Genomic DNA, 14,988 nt, shown 5'->3' with positions numbered 1-14,988 from the left:
ACTGCTCTGCTGTCGGACCAGCAGGTCAGTGAGAGCCGCATCTTCGGCGACGCCCCTTGACTACCGTTGTTAGGGGGCGTAGGCCCGAATACCTTGTGAGGGTGCCCCTGGTGGCGGAGTGCGGCATGACTGCCGGCCAGACTGCCGGCTTTTTTTCAGCGAACTTGTTTTTAACCAATACTAATATTAATATGAATCCATATATAAGGCGCATCGGATTATAAACCGCACCACGGGATTATGAGAAAATTATAGGCTTTTAGGTGCGCCTTATAGTGCGGAAAATACTGTAATGGGATCTGCACGGAACAAAGTAAAGGAAGCCAGCACAGGAAGTGTTTCACACAAAAAATACAATTTCTAGAAGTTGTCTGAGTGAACATGTAAGTTTAGAAATGTTGTAATTGATAAAAACTAAACACCACACATCTGGAACAACAAAACTACCAGTGGACTGCTCCTAATTATTCAAATTCATATGAGTATTGACTTTACAGTGATTTTAAATTCTATACTTTCATGATTATTATTATCAATTATTATTGTTACTATTCTGATGAGAAAATATTACACTTTGGTGCAAAATGAGAGGAAAGAAGAAGTTGGAGCTGGAAACCCGTCGAAAGATCCTTATCTCACATTTATTATTATTGTCATGATTTGACAGTTGGAATGTTTCACATGTATTGCTGTTTCCATTAGAAATGGAGACTTTCCATGTGTACTGCTTTTTATCTGAACCTCATTGATTGCTTCATTCTTTGCACTGTTTCCACTGCAGCTCCCCATCTTGTTCCAATAATCACTAACACAGATATGTATGTACGTATACATTTTGATTTAAGACTCCCCCATGGTCTGCACCAACCAATGTTAGACAGATCCATGAAGCCTATCTCTTTGATCAATGGCTTTGGTGAGAGTCACATGAACACCTGATGTTCTAAGACAATCACATCCTAGAATGAATGCAAACAAAATGTACCCGTCTGCTGCGGCCTCTTACACATATTGTTTATCTTGGTTATCAGCAGCAGCCACCACGACTCAAGTCAAACATTCAATGTGATTTTCTCCCTCTGCTTTCTTACATGTTGGCAGGGAGTTTGTGCCTTAATCCCTCTGAGTCTTTTCTGGCAAGAGCCTGCTGAGGCTCCTTTTCCCCAACTTTAGGGGAGGTGGTGTTGGCAGGTAGAGCTGAATGGGCTGACTGGGTGGATGATTGACAGGTCTGGGAAGGAGATGGTGGAGTACTGAATTTTGAGGAATGGGTAGGGGCAGTTGTGGTAGTTGGTATTTGTTTTTGGGGTTGAGCAGAGGAAGATTGAATAGTGGGAGAGGTGGTGATGGGGATGGAGGTGGTAGAAAGAGAGCTGGAGTTAGAGGAGTTTGACTTTGGGCATAAGGTTGTTGAGGATGGTGTTGTTGCTGGGTCTGATTTGTTGGAAAGACCAGAGACAGACACAGGACTTGGCATCATAACAGGAGAGGTTTGCTTTATAGGATGAACTGAGAAAGTGACTTTAGTCATGGAGCTGGTGCTAGCTGATGCTAGGGAAGGAGATGCAGTTTGAGTTGTATTTAATGATGAGGCCTGTTTTGAGATCTGGCTTGAGGCTGGGCCTCTAGCTGAGCTGGAAACAGAAGGCTGGGGACAAGCACTTTGGGATTTACTTTGGGAGGGCTCAAATGCGACCGGGTTTGGAGAGGGGGAAGGTAAAGAGCTAAGGGTGTGAGTAGGAGCAGAGGGTGCGAATGCGAGAGTTTGGGAAGGTGTAGACATACGGGTGCGGGAAGTCTGAGTGGGAGTCAGGATTGGAGAAGGAATTGTGGTTGGACAAGGGCTGGGACCAGACAATGGAGAAGCTGAAGGAGGTGTGCAGGATGCCTTTGTTCGAGGGCTCTGGGGATGTGGCAGAGAAGAGTTGATTGAAGAGGAAGGGGGAGAAGAGGATGTGAGGGATGACTTGGGCCCATGCGTTTGGGGTAGTGGAACAGGGGTAGAGGCAGAAGATGGAGGAGGTGTAGAACAGGGAGACGGAGAGGGAGAGGAAGAGTGGGGTGAGGGTGTAGGAATTGGTTTAGGACGAGGAGTTGTTGAGACCGACAGTGGGTGTACTCCTCCCAAAGGAGGAGTGGAGCTAGGTAGAGGTGGAGAGGAGGAGTAAGAAAGCGTCATTGGTGTTGGTTTGGGACGAGATGGCTGGGAGAGGATGGGTGTAGGAGACGAGGTGGCAGGTGCAGGTGAATGGCTGGCCGAAGAGGACATAGTCTGCTTTGGAGGAGATGATGATGGAAAAGAACCCACAGAAGGTGTGTGTGCAGCTGCAGGTGTGGGTATGGAGGCAGTGTGAAGGGCAGGTTGTGTGTATGTGGCTGTGGGCTGGATAGGGATTGTCGCCTGTGCTTGTGCATTAAACATTACATTTGTCACAGGCTGAACCGGTACATTAGAGACCAGCATGCCAGCGCTACCCCCCCTGGCCAGCTGCCCTGCCAGGAAAGGAGCCGCCAACAGATTACCACCTGAGGCCTTCCGATGGAGAGGTGGGTGAGGCTGGACTCCGGCCCACGAGCGATGCGGCAGAGTGGGCTGTGAAGCTGACAGAAGCCTGGCCTCCTGGGTCAGCCTGCCCAGCGCCGGCAGACCCTGTGAAGTGTTTCCTCCATGACGTAATAGAGCTTCTTTTGCTCCCTGATGACCGACGGCTGAAGGGTTTCCATCTGCTGGGGCACCAGATGTAGCAGGGGGGTTATGGAGAGGTACTTTATGGAGGGGCGGAATTGGCGGCCCTCCAGCTGTTGGGGTTCCAAGTGAGCCAGTCATCACCGAGGGGTGATCGGGTTGGAGGCGGAGGCTATAATGAAGAGTTCTCCCCTGTTGGACAGACGTTGGGACCGAGGAGGCTTGTGTGGGTGGAGTCTTAGAGATAGGAGGTGAAGTCACCCCACCAGGAGGGCCCATGGTCGAGGGTGAGGTAGGAAATCCCCCTCTGGGAGGCAAACCGCCTAATCCTCCCATGGCCATCATCCCGATGAGAGAGCTCACAGAGGGGCGGAGAGGTTGCAAGACAGCAGCGCGAGGAGGAGACAGAGGAAATGAGGAGGAAGGAGAGGGAGAGATCAGCGGAGAAGGCAGGAAGAAAGCACCTCCGAGGGCATGTTGCTGCTGCAGCTGCTGAAGCTGCTGCTGCTGCTGCTGCTGTTGGTGCAGGAGGGCGATGGCTACGTTGCTGGTTGCAGCCGCTGTCTGCAGAGGAGCCTGGACAAGCGGGGCCCAGATGACAGGGCGTGGACGAGGAGACACTGTGCCACTTCCACTTATGACGCCGCCTCTTCCTGCAGCAGCAGCCGCAATGGCGTCCTGCATGGCTGGCATACTGTCATGCTTTACAATCTGCTGCACCAGCATGCTGTCGCAGGAACCCAGACTGCCTGCTGTAAGGCCTCCTCCTCCACCTCCTGGACCCCCTCCACCACGGCCTCCACCACGACCCATACTGCCCCCTAGAGAACCACCCTGAGATGACTTCCGCAGGAGCATGGAGTTTTTTCTTCCTGTAGAGGAGCAAGAGTAGAGAAAAAACAACAGTGTTGACCTGTGAAAGAGTTAGTTTTGGATATTACTGGACAGCTGGAAATATATAGGACGGTCGCCGTAGAATTAAAAGCCGTACACAAGCCACTGCAGGGATGAGATGGTGATAGAAGAATGAATCACAAGAAACGAGTTGACAACATACCGATACGATCCAGTCGGTCAACAGCAACTGTTTCGAATGCACGCCGCATCATCGGGTGTTCCTCCAGCACTTCATTAAAGCTGTCCACACTGAGAGAGTACAGACGGCAATATGTATCTGCACGGACGCTGGCTGTCCTCCGTCCACGAGTCAACAAACAGATTTCTGCGAGTAGAAGAAAAAACAACAGAAGAAGTCAAATAATGGATTAAGAACAAGAGAGGCTGTCCAATTACTTAAAGCTATAAAACATCTAGAGTAAAACCTTCCTCAGTGATATCTTCCCACACATGGTAGACGATGTAGACCACTCTGAATGTTCTCACCTCCAAAGTAGGACCCATCACTGAGCTTGGTTTCCTTGTTGCCACGTGTCAGCACACTAACACGTCCATGTTGGATGAAGTACATCTTCCGTCCAACGGTGCCTTCGCGGATGATGAAGTCTGAGGGCTGAAACACTTCAAAGCGGAGCTTGGTAAGCACGGCAGTCACAAAGTTGGGATCAGCATTGGCAAACAGCGGCATGTTAGCCACCAGGCTGCGACAGTTAAAGCTGACAATCTCCTAGGCAAGACAAAAGTAGAGATCAAGTTAAAAGGGAAGAAGAATGGAAGACAAAACTCATGCAGGATGTGAATGTAGGGTAATAAATATTGGAGAATTACCTCTTTGAGAGGCTCACTGAGTTCTCCCAGAATGTTCTCTTCATCAAACATTTTCCCCTGGAAGCGGTGCTCATAGTACTCGTGGATCTTTTGTCTGACATCTGCAGGAAGTTTATGGAAGGACATGTACTGCTCCACTTGCTTGTACTGTAATGGAAACGTGCATATGATGATGTCAGCAAACTGTAAACAATGACACAGCACGTACATATAAATAAAAAGAAAAAAACAGTAAATTAAGATTTTAGACACATGCACCATAACACATGCTCCCTTATGGAGCCACAAGTATTTTATATATCACTGTGACCACTACACTGCACTCACTACAATTTTTTGGGAGGTAACCACTACATGTATGAACGTTCCTTACACTGGACATTAACTCAAGTATGTATACTATAGTAAATAGGGAATGATTTTGGATCAGTAAGCTGTCAATCGGTTGGGATGGTTTTCCCAACAGAACATTCATTTGAATATTTCTTACAGATCTGACAACAACAAATTAATGGGAGTGGTCAAGACAAAAAAATATCAAAACACGAGGAATTTTTTAAAAATTCTAATCAGTTAACTCTAATCTTTTTAAATGATTTAATTTAAGACAGATGTCACATGTCATGGTTTCACATACACAATATAATTATACTGTAATCAGAGGCATATAGGCCAAATCTATCTTTGATCAGAGGTAAACACGAGGCCCACAAACACCACTGTAGTGTCATCACACTGATGTGAATACAGGAAAGTGATCCATAACAATGATTGATTGATTGATTGACTGACGGACTGATTGATCTTACATTAGGTCACATCTATACCGAGAGAATGCTGCTATCTCTTTACAGGTTTCACGTCCTACAATACAATACAATGCAATACAATACAGGTTTAGTATCTTTGGGTGTTGGGAAGGTGTGATGTACAAAAAAAATTTGCTTCTTCATTTCTAATGAAAATGATGACATCTTCATTTCTAATGAAAATGATGACAGAAATGGGATGGATGCAAAGTGAAGGAGTGTCAGGTTTCACCTTTTCCTGGTACTGTCGTCGTGACGAGTCCAGCGACTGGATGAGCGCGGTGGCGTGGCCGATGAACATGGCGTAGCAGGTGGCACCTACAATCATACTGAGCATGGTGAGCCACACATCAGTCATCCCTTCTGGAGCCTGGGCTCCGTAGCCAATACACAACATGTGGCTCATAGCTTTGAACAGAGCATAGGAGTACTGCACACCCCATGTGTCATTCTGTGAGCGGGACACAGACGGAGAGGATGGCAGAGGGTGGAGAGAGGGAGGAGTAAAAGAAATGTTAATTTACAATATTGAACTGTCCTGATTTCAGTCAGCTCTTGTCCTTTTGATTTAATGCAGCTGAGATCACAAGAGGTAACAACAGGGCAATATAACAGGCAAAATCTACTCTGATTCAAAATAGAGTGACTAGAATCTTCACAAACACAATAAAAGGCTTGCCATCATGCACTTTAAAATAAACATCCTAAAGACTACAAATAGAAAGATCTGCCTCTGTTTGTGTGAGTGCCGTCTTGTTTTGGGATGTGTGTGAGACCAATTATACTAAGATGTTAATGGTCCAGTGGATGAGGGGACTTTCTCTGGGGAATATCCCAGCATCAGTCTGCTTAGCAACAGTCACCCAGGCAACTGCTGAGGCATGATTCAGCTATTCATACAGTTGTGTATCCGTGTGCATTCATCTGCATCCAACGTCTGTGTTCCTGTATGCCCATGACAAAATCTCTAGCAGGTCCCCAGGCCTTCGGGCGACGTGTGCTTTCACACCTCCACCTGATCTCTGCTTTTAATTGGAAAATCTTTTTATTTTTATAATGATGAGAGTCAATTTTATTTCAGCTGAACGTGTCGCTGCATGAGCCAATTAACACAGATAAGGAGGGAGCCATGTGCACCCTCTCTCTGTGCACACACAGATAACCAAAAGCAGGCCTTTCTGAATCCCTGCCTACAATATTCTGACAAAACTATTGTGAACACTGTTCAAACATGCTGCGACAGTGCTTTGTGTGTTTCATTCAAGGCAAACTGAAAGTTTTTGCCTATTTTTTTTCTCTGTACAATAAAACTCAAACAAAAAACTGCTCATCACAGACTCACCACCATCAGGTTCTTGGAAACCCAGCAGTCAGCAGGGAAGTCCTGCAGCATTGGGACTAGGAACTGGAGACATCCATCCCAGTGGCACAACAACAGCATCATACCGATCAGGTTCACTATCCTCACCATGGCACTGGCGAGGTCATAGGTCATATGAAAAATCTGGACCAGAGGAAAAGAGGAAGCTAAGTAAGAAACACAAAATGTGGCTGCAGATAGTTTATTGGTGAAGCAGGGTTTTGATTCTACCCTAAAAACCTATTTCTTGAGTAAAAATCTTGTTATGTGTCATACCTGACATTTTATTTAATCTTGTACTACCCTTTTCATCCTAATATTATTCCCCTTCTGTCTCTGTTTCGTACCTCCTCCCACTGGTGGATGTAACGGATGAGCCTGGACAGGCGAAGCAGGCGAAGGAGGCTCAAGATCTTTGTGAACCGAACTATGCGCAACGCCCTGGCTGTCCGATAAACCTCCGAGTCCAGACTGTCCACCATGAGGAAGATGTAGTCCACTGGGATGGATGACACAAAGTCCACAAGGAACCAGCTTTTCAGGTAGTTCTGGCGGATCGCCCTGAAGAACAGCGACATTTGGGATTTGACTTTCCATCTTTACAAAAGGGATTCAAACATTTGATTGGGGGAAAAAAGTTTTTATCAAAGAAGAGGAACAAAACTTGAATTTGAAGACATACTGCATTGGTATTTTACATCTCACACATACAGTTTACCCAACTGCTGGACAGAACAGATGCTGTACATACTGTACACAATGGCTGCCTTTGACCTAATAAATGAGCTCACAATGCTTTATCTGACCTGGGGTCCAACAATATCTCTGTGTTGTCTTCCTTAATGATCCCAGTCCTGAAGTTGAGAACCAAGTCGACCATGAAGAGTGTGTCTGACACCACGTTGAAGATGATCCATGAAGGTGTGTTCTCATCTCTAAAAAAAGTGATGCCCACTGGCAGGATGATTAAGTTCCCCATCATCAACATGAGCATCAACAGGTCCCAGTAGAACCTAATAGAGAGAAACAACATTATTTAACTGTGTTTTATTACCTCCACCAAGGGGGTGTTTTCAGCAGCTTATTTGTTTGTTTGTTCGTATGTGTGCTACTACAGCTGGACTCAAATGAATGGAAAATACAGGAAGTTTTGTTTTTACTTTCTTTATTGCAAAACAGAACATTCTGACCATTTTGGCAAATCATGTATGAATGACTTCACAGATTACAAAGAAGCGTTGGTATTGTGCCATGAAATAAACCATCAAATGACAACATAGATCCAAAAAAAGTGGAGAATCCATGATTCCTTTTTACATTTCATTTAATAACACTCTAAACCCTGATGGCAGATATTTTGGCATGTTAAACTGGAATCTGTCGAGGTGTAAAAATGTCTTGTCTGGGTGTTTTTGTATTTAATTTCTCCATGAATATAAATATTTGCTCACAGCCCTTTTAGAAATGTTTATGCTCTCATGGGGTATTAATCAAGATCATTTCTCTTTTGCGGCTTTGGACCTGGTCTTGTCCACACTAGCATTCTGTCATCTGGTGGGTGGGCGGGTGGTGAAACAGCTCCAGAAAGATATTGGAAAACAAATCTTAGAAATGATTTTATGACTATTTATAAAAATTAATTTGTGTGAGATAAATCCACCATCATGTGTTATATCATTTCCAACTCTTTGTACATTTACTGGGAAACATAACCATTATTCAGTAAATACTGAAAACATCAAGTTTGTCATATGACTAAAGAATTCTTGAATATGACATTGTCATCAATATCACCTGATAGATAACATTCATCAATGACTTCAATAATATAAAATCTACATTCATCCCAATAAATCAAAGCTATACTGACTATTGGTACTAAAATGAGTCAAACTCCTTTTAGGAGTTTGTTCATTAATTTCTAATTTATTTATTTTTTAAATTTTATATTTACTTTTTTATTCTCCAGGACTCCATAGACTGGCCCTTCAAGGATATAGGATAGGGGGTCCAAACATTTGTCAGGCCAGACTCTTTTCATACATCCGGCGCTGTCGTTTCTTAGTTAATCCATTTATGATTGATTCCCTTACACACACAAACATATGTTGAAGTATTCTATATATTGAGAAGTAGATCCAGGTGAGTTGTGTGTTTGTGTTTGCTGTAAGTCATAACAGTTTCACATGCAACATAAAGCGCTTCCTCTACTTCTTGAGCAGAGTATTTGAGAGCGGAATTGAATTGAGAAACAGAGACAGACGGCCTCATCAATCTGTATCTCATGCTGGAGGGTCTTACTGGATGATGTAGTCGTAAAAATATGTGGAATCAGCCACATCATTGGGATGCTGAGAGTGATTAAAGTACCACAGAAGAGGCTTTGCAATCATCTGGAGATGATTCTTGTCATCTTTATGTCTTCTCCCCTCTAATCCCTTTATCCATCACCTTAACACATATCAATGACTTGCTTCATCCTCTCTTCCCTCCACACACACACACACACACACACACACACACACACACACACACACACACACACCCACACGCTCGCGCACGCACACACACACCTTCTCTCTGTGATAGAGTACACTCCCAGCTCTGTGGTCGATTGCTATTGAGCGCTAATTTAGTAACACAACCTCATGGTGTGATGCCACTGCTAGACTGATGAAGACTAAGTATGAGTCATCACTCTGCTCCAGCTACACATACTTCATAATTCTCCCTAAATTTATCACTTATACTGACAGATGCCTCACTTCATAATCACTGGAAAAGTATGGGGATTATTTACAGCCACACAAACCCAGTGATTCTGTAGCTGTGGTGACGAGGCAGCAGATCTATTCCTGACCTTGAGGACAGGCTTTGTTAACTGTGGTAGTAGCGAACAGTTCTGTAAATCACATCATGGTACCCAACACAAAGCTCACTGGTACTTAATGCTCTGATGGAGAGTGAACTGTCCTAATCGGTGAAAAATTCTTTATAATATAAAGATATTATCCTAACATAGTAAATTTGCCTTCAATATTTTGACATTTTACAGATTAAACTGATAATTCAACGGTCACTCATGCGCTGAGCGATTGTTAATAAGATTAGAATGTCATTTCTCGAGAAATTACTAATAGATACCACCATTATTATTATGCTTTAGGTATTTATGAGGTAATACTTCCATTTTAGTGTGCTTCATGTATTTTACAGTACTCAGGCATCAGATATACCACAGTACAGTATCCTTAGGGAATTAAACCGACCTGGGTTGTCACTCTTCCTACCTGTGTGCACTTACACGTGTGCGTGCGTAAACACACACACAAACACACACACACACACACACACACACATATATACACACAACATGCACTGTTTGATCTCCTCTCCAAAGACTTGCTCAGAGTTAACAGAGGGTTAATGTAACCCAAACAAAAAGCATCAATAAAGTTTTATCTTTCTGATACATGACATTGAACATGTCACCGCAAATTAATCATCCTCCATGCACTAAATTTTGCTCTAGTCACTGGGATGAGACATTTGGGTTGAGCTCAAACAAATGGGAACAATGGCCCCCAACAAGAAGAGATGTCACAAACTAAAATTGATGTGAGGGTTTGTGATGATGGGGTGAATACCTGTCAAAGCCTGGTTTCTCATCTTCCAAGTGTGGGCTGACACAAATCTGGGTTGTTTGTACACACACACCCACACACACGTGCACAAACACACACGCAAAGAGAGAGATGGGGAGAGCGAGTCTATATAAAACACACAAATAGGAATTGCAAATGCAATCAAAGCTGCTCTCCAGTCTCATCAGTATGCCATTCTGAACATGAACAGGTGCTAGAGGAGAACTGACCTGCATCTACCTGCTCAGCTGTTGTCAAACCAAGCACTAATTCTACTGTAATTGAGGCCAAGTGTCTCCTGAGCAGCATCTGATTGGTTCCCTGCTCATGGCTGGCCAGATGTCAGTTCTGAACAAGTTTCCACCCATCATCCTGCCAGACGTACACACAAATAAGCACAACACCCGGCTATTATATAATAAATAATAATTTGTTACTATATGTGCTAGGCTACCAACTCTGTTCCAACATGACTCGTATGTGCTCACAGCCAAACCACCTGCATTACTGGTTCACCCACCCCCCCATCCGTTTCCAGGGTATGAAGGATTTTCACCTCTTCTGCTCCTCGTTATGAATTCTTATAGGTGCAGCAGCATATTTTCATAATGAGGCAAAGGGTGTGAGAGTGCACAAGCATGCATATATTTTCCTGGACATGCTAAAACATACATGCCAGGGTTTGTGCTCAAGGTCAATGTAGTAACAAAAAAAGCATAAAGGCATTATTTAATAATGTTTCTCTCCTTTTCTTCTCCTGCTCCAGCCTCACAAAGGTTCGCTTCAGATGCCACACATGTCTACAGGTACTTAACTGAAGAGTTAGATGACTGAATTATGCATAATGCACACTCAACGTGCATAATTTAAGAATTAAAATTAAAATGTAAAGCTCTGACAGGATAATTAGGATAATTATCATCACAGGCATCTTCCAGGACTATCAATAGAGCAGAGGAGGGACTGAGCGTCAGTGGACCATCAATCAACCACACCCTTTCATATAACCGTCCCTCCATCCCTAACTGACATCTTTCCCTGGGTGTCTTCAAGTTGTGTTTGTGACTGATCACCAAATTGACAGAAAATCCATAACGACTCAGTGTGCATGTGCAAGTGTGTGTGTCTGTGTGTGTTTTGTGTTAGTGGCTTATGAGACAGAAGTGGGCCAGGAGCCTTGGGGATCAAGACATCCATTGTTGCTGCAGTCTGTCTGGAGACGAGTGCTGTCCCTCCTTCTGGTGTCTACCTGCATATTTTAAGCACCTAGTCATTCAAAGTCTTATAAAAACCAGCATGTCCAAATATGCTGGACACTGCAGTCATATGTAATTTCACATATTTCAAGTAAGTAATTGTGCATTGTTTTGGGATGTGATTTTTTATAGTGATGCTACCGGACCTTGATCAAGTTTTGTTCCTGCACTCAAGAAGCCCCCAAAAATGTGTTACCATAAGAATGTCTGACGTGGTTAACACTTTCACTGGTAGAACAGCTTCTATAATCGTTTTCCCTTCTGCCTGCTGATTCTAATTGTTCTAGAAGACAGATGGTTCCCTGTAGTCACCAGCAGGGGGCGCTGCACTGAGTTCATATCCTGTTCACACCGAAAACAATTCACACCTCAGCTAATTGACATGGAAAGCATCTCTTTCTATTCTCAGGACACCTCTTGGTTGATTTTTCCTCTCCTAATTATCATCTCTTCACCTCTACCTTCATCTAAACGTGGAACTATTTCCTCTGAAAAATATCTATTCTTTCATGATTCTTTCAAAAGCTATCATTGCTGCCTGGTGTCTTTTCAGAACATCTTGTCACCTTTTGATCATGTTGTATTTTAACCTGTCTTGCATCATTTTTCTCCAACACCCTGTTTCCTGATTCCTGTTGCATCATTGCATCTCCTCTCACCCTCACATCACTTCCTGCTCACATCTGTTGTGTCCCTCACAATATATTTTTAACCTCCTACACGTCTCCCTGTTAACAACTGAAGTGGTTGTATCTGTTTGTCTTCCACCTCGCCTCTCTCTCTCTCTTCAAGTATGCATCATTTCATTTACTGTAACTATGATCATTTAAGTGAGTGTAATTCCAAATGCTTTGATCAAACAAATGGAACAATTGGTAGCCTTTTATGTTCTACAAGTGGCATTTTCTTTGCAGGCCATCATCAGAGTAACCACAGACTCCGTGTCTTTGTGTGTGTGTGTGTGTGCGTGTGTGCGTACCTGAAGTCACTGTAGGGGTGTATGATCCACGCCCCTGCTGATTTCAGTCTTTCCTGCTCCATGGCCACAGCTTTGTGGGATCCAAACATGCGCAGGCTGAACTTGTTGACCCCCGGCTGAAGCATGGCCCCAAACTGTCTCTGGATGAAGGTGCTCTGGTTGGAGTTGCTGTAGTCCTCCCCATCCAGACCCATGCCAAACCCAGCCAATCCAGTCTGACCCACCATTTCGGGGGTCCCTGCTGCAGTGGTGTTACACGCCGTGGTCGTTGTGGTCTCCAGTCCTGTGGCCACCACCATCACCCCCGTCCCGGTGGAGGAGGTGGAGGCCAGGGCTGCCCGGGATGAGGCAAAGCCCACTGAGCGTGGCGGAGGAGGCGGCAGGGGCACAGGTGTGGTTGGGGTGCCTGCAGGGCGAAACGGAAGGCCGTCTCTGGTGTTGGAGCTCATGATAGAGGTACGACGGCCACGTCCACCTGAGGAACTGCTGTCGGCCCCGTAGGAGCCCCTCTCCCCTTCTAGGGAAGCCTGGGACAGCCTGTAGCCTGGGGAGGGCAGACTGCCCTTACTGCGCCGTTTGGTGTCCCCTCCGTTTAGCCTGGGAAGACTGTCACCCCCAGAACCCCCGCTACTGGGGGTAGCCACACCCCCAGCCACCCCATCCATCCCAACTCAAGGAGGGTGAGGGAGGGGGGAGTGAAGGAACCTGTAACTCCCACCTCTTGAGGGAAAACTCTAGTGTAGCCGACCTGTCTAGATTACATAAAAGAGATTGTGAATGTCAGTCTGAATGTTAAAGGTAGAACCTGTCCGTGTATCGTCAGTCATTCCCCGGTGGCCACCAGCTCACGCCTCCACCCTCTCACCGCCGATGTGGCCATGCTTACCTCAGTGCCCTTGGAAAAAAACCCATCCAGACATGAAATCCTTCATCCTGTCAGTCTCACGCCAGCAGCCGCACTTTTCCTCCTTTCTTCAAGAGTCTCGTTTGTCCTCAGAGATGTTTCTTTGTCTCTCTCCCTTCCTTGTCCTTGAGACGTTGCTCTCCCCCAGGGGCCCTCCCTCTCCTCTCCACGGCCGCCCTCAACGCTCCGACACCGGTCATATTGGCACCGGATTCCCGGTCTTTTGAAGATAACGCAGCTTGTTCCTCATTGGTCGCGGTGTCCTGTCTGCGTAGGTGTGTCTTGTCCCAGGGTCGATCACCCGAATTGCCAATATATTATCTATATAACGGTGTCATTATGTAAGAGATGGTTAGATCGGTAAAGTGGCATTCGCGGATGAATGACAAGGACACTTGATCCTCTGTCAGGAGGGATGGGTTGTTAATGCACAGAAGAGACGCACGTAATGTGCACAGACGAGCGCTCCCACTCCGAGGCGCACTGATTCATTCTGACACGCACCAGAAACACGCATACGGAAAAACCAGACCAACAGGGACGCACAAAACGGCGGAAACAAGCCACAAATCTACCCCATGTCTCCTCAGACAGGGAACACCTTGTCATTGTCAATATCCAAGCGGAAAAACACTCATCAGAGAACCTCACAACATCGCTATGTTTTGAGGCAGATGCCAGAATTAAGTTGGTCAGGTGTTCACAATCTGACGCCCGAAATCAGCTCAGTCTTCACAAGTCTCTGCCATCCATTCCCACTTCTGCAGACTTTCATTGACATTGCGTCCAGACTAGAGGGAGACGGCGGCGTCCTCTACCACGCGTGGCATCAGAGGGGACATGAGGAGGCTCTATAATGAAATAGCTGCTCCGGGGCTGCGCTCGGATGGATTAATAAACCTCCTTTAAAAACAACTTGTTGAGCGCTTTAGCGGTGGCCTTTCGATGACGGGCTGAGTCCAGTCTGAAGACGACATTCACTTCTCGGTCCGTCTCGACGCGCAGAGGTCGGGTCGGCACGTCCACGGTGGCACGCAGCGCTTGCAAACCGAATGTTTAATGAATAAATAAATAGATGCGCACGTAAAGAACCGGCTCTAATCGTCCTGTTGCCATGGCATCCCATAGCCATCATTCGTCCCTCAAGGCCGCCTGTCCTGTAGCCGCAAGACGTACGCATCCCTTGCAGGTAAAGGTCGCGCGTCACCCACGCTCACCAATCAAGATGGAGAGAGCGCACGATGGAGGCAGTGACGGCTAAAGCTTATTTAAATTCTAGGCTCGGTGTGAAGTTTAAGCATAAATACAGTAAAATGTCAGCAGGCAAAAAGTAAAAGAAATTGTGGATTAATTTATAGAAATTCCGGGAGAGAAAAAAAAACAAACGAGTTAAAATCAAAATACATTCCAGATAAATCTTCGGGACTCTGTGTTTGGAGATGGGTGTTTTGAATACACAGAAAAATGTAGGCTTACTTTAAAATGCAGTCATGAATAACAGGCAGTGTCTCCGGTGTATAATCTTATTACAGTACTTCTTCTCTATTGCATGTCATGGATAAATATAGAAAGTTGAATTTTTTAAATGAAAGACATGATATAATCAGCATGTATTTAGGTTCACT

At 45.2% G+C, this 14,988-nt stretch overlaps 1 protein-coding gene across 1 annotated transcript; it reads right to left on the bottom strand.

Annotated features, from left to right (window-relative positions):
• Positions 1–758: 758 nt before the first annotated feature.
• LOC137601619 (potassium/sodium hyperpolarization-activated cyclic nucleotide-gated channel 2) lies at positions 759–13,474 on the bottom strand. The gene is made up of 11 exons (XM_068323896.1): positions 13,346–13,474; positions 12,460–13,211; positions 7,387–7,593; positions 6,928–7,141; positions 6,563–6,724; positions 5,453–5,671; positions 4,412–4,558; positions 4,070–4,310; positions 3,744–3,908; positions 1,395–3,558; positions 759–1,253 (listed from the first exon to the last, which is right to left on the bottom strand). The coding sequence occupies exons 2-11, from the start codon at positions 13,122–13,124 to the stop codon at positions 1,088–1,090; spliced, it is 4,350 nt and encodes a 1,449-aa protein (XP_068179997.1). The 5' UTR covers positions 13,125–13,211; positions 13,346–13,474; the 3' UTR covers positions 759–1,087.
• Positions 13,475–14,988: the final 1,514 nt, after the last annotated feature.

This window comes from Antennarius striatus, chromosome 9 (genome assembly GCF_040054535.1).
Source record: "Antennarius striatus isolate MH-2024 chromosome 9, ASM4005453v1, whole genome shotgun sequence".
Taxonomy (NCBI): domain Eukaryota; kingdom Metazoa; phylum Chordata; class Actinopteri; order Lophiiformes; family Antennariidae; genus Antennarius; species Antennarius striatus.
The sequence above is the reverse complement of the archived record's forward strand: the minus strand, read 5'-3'. Positions and strand labels throughout refer to the sequence as shown.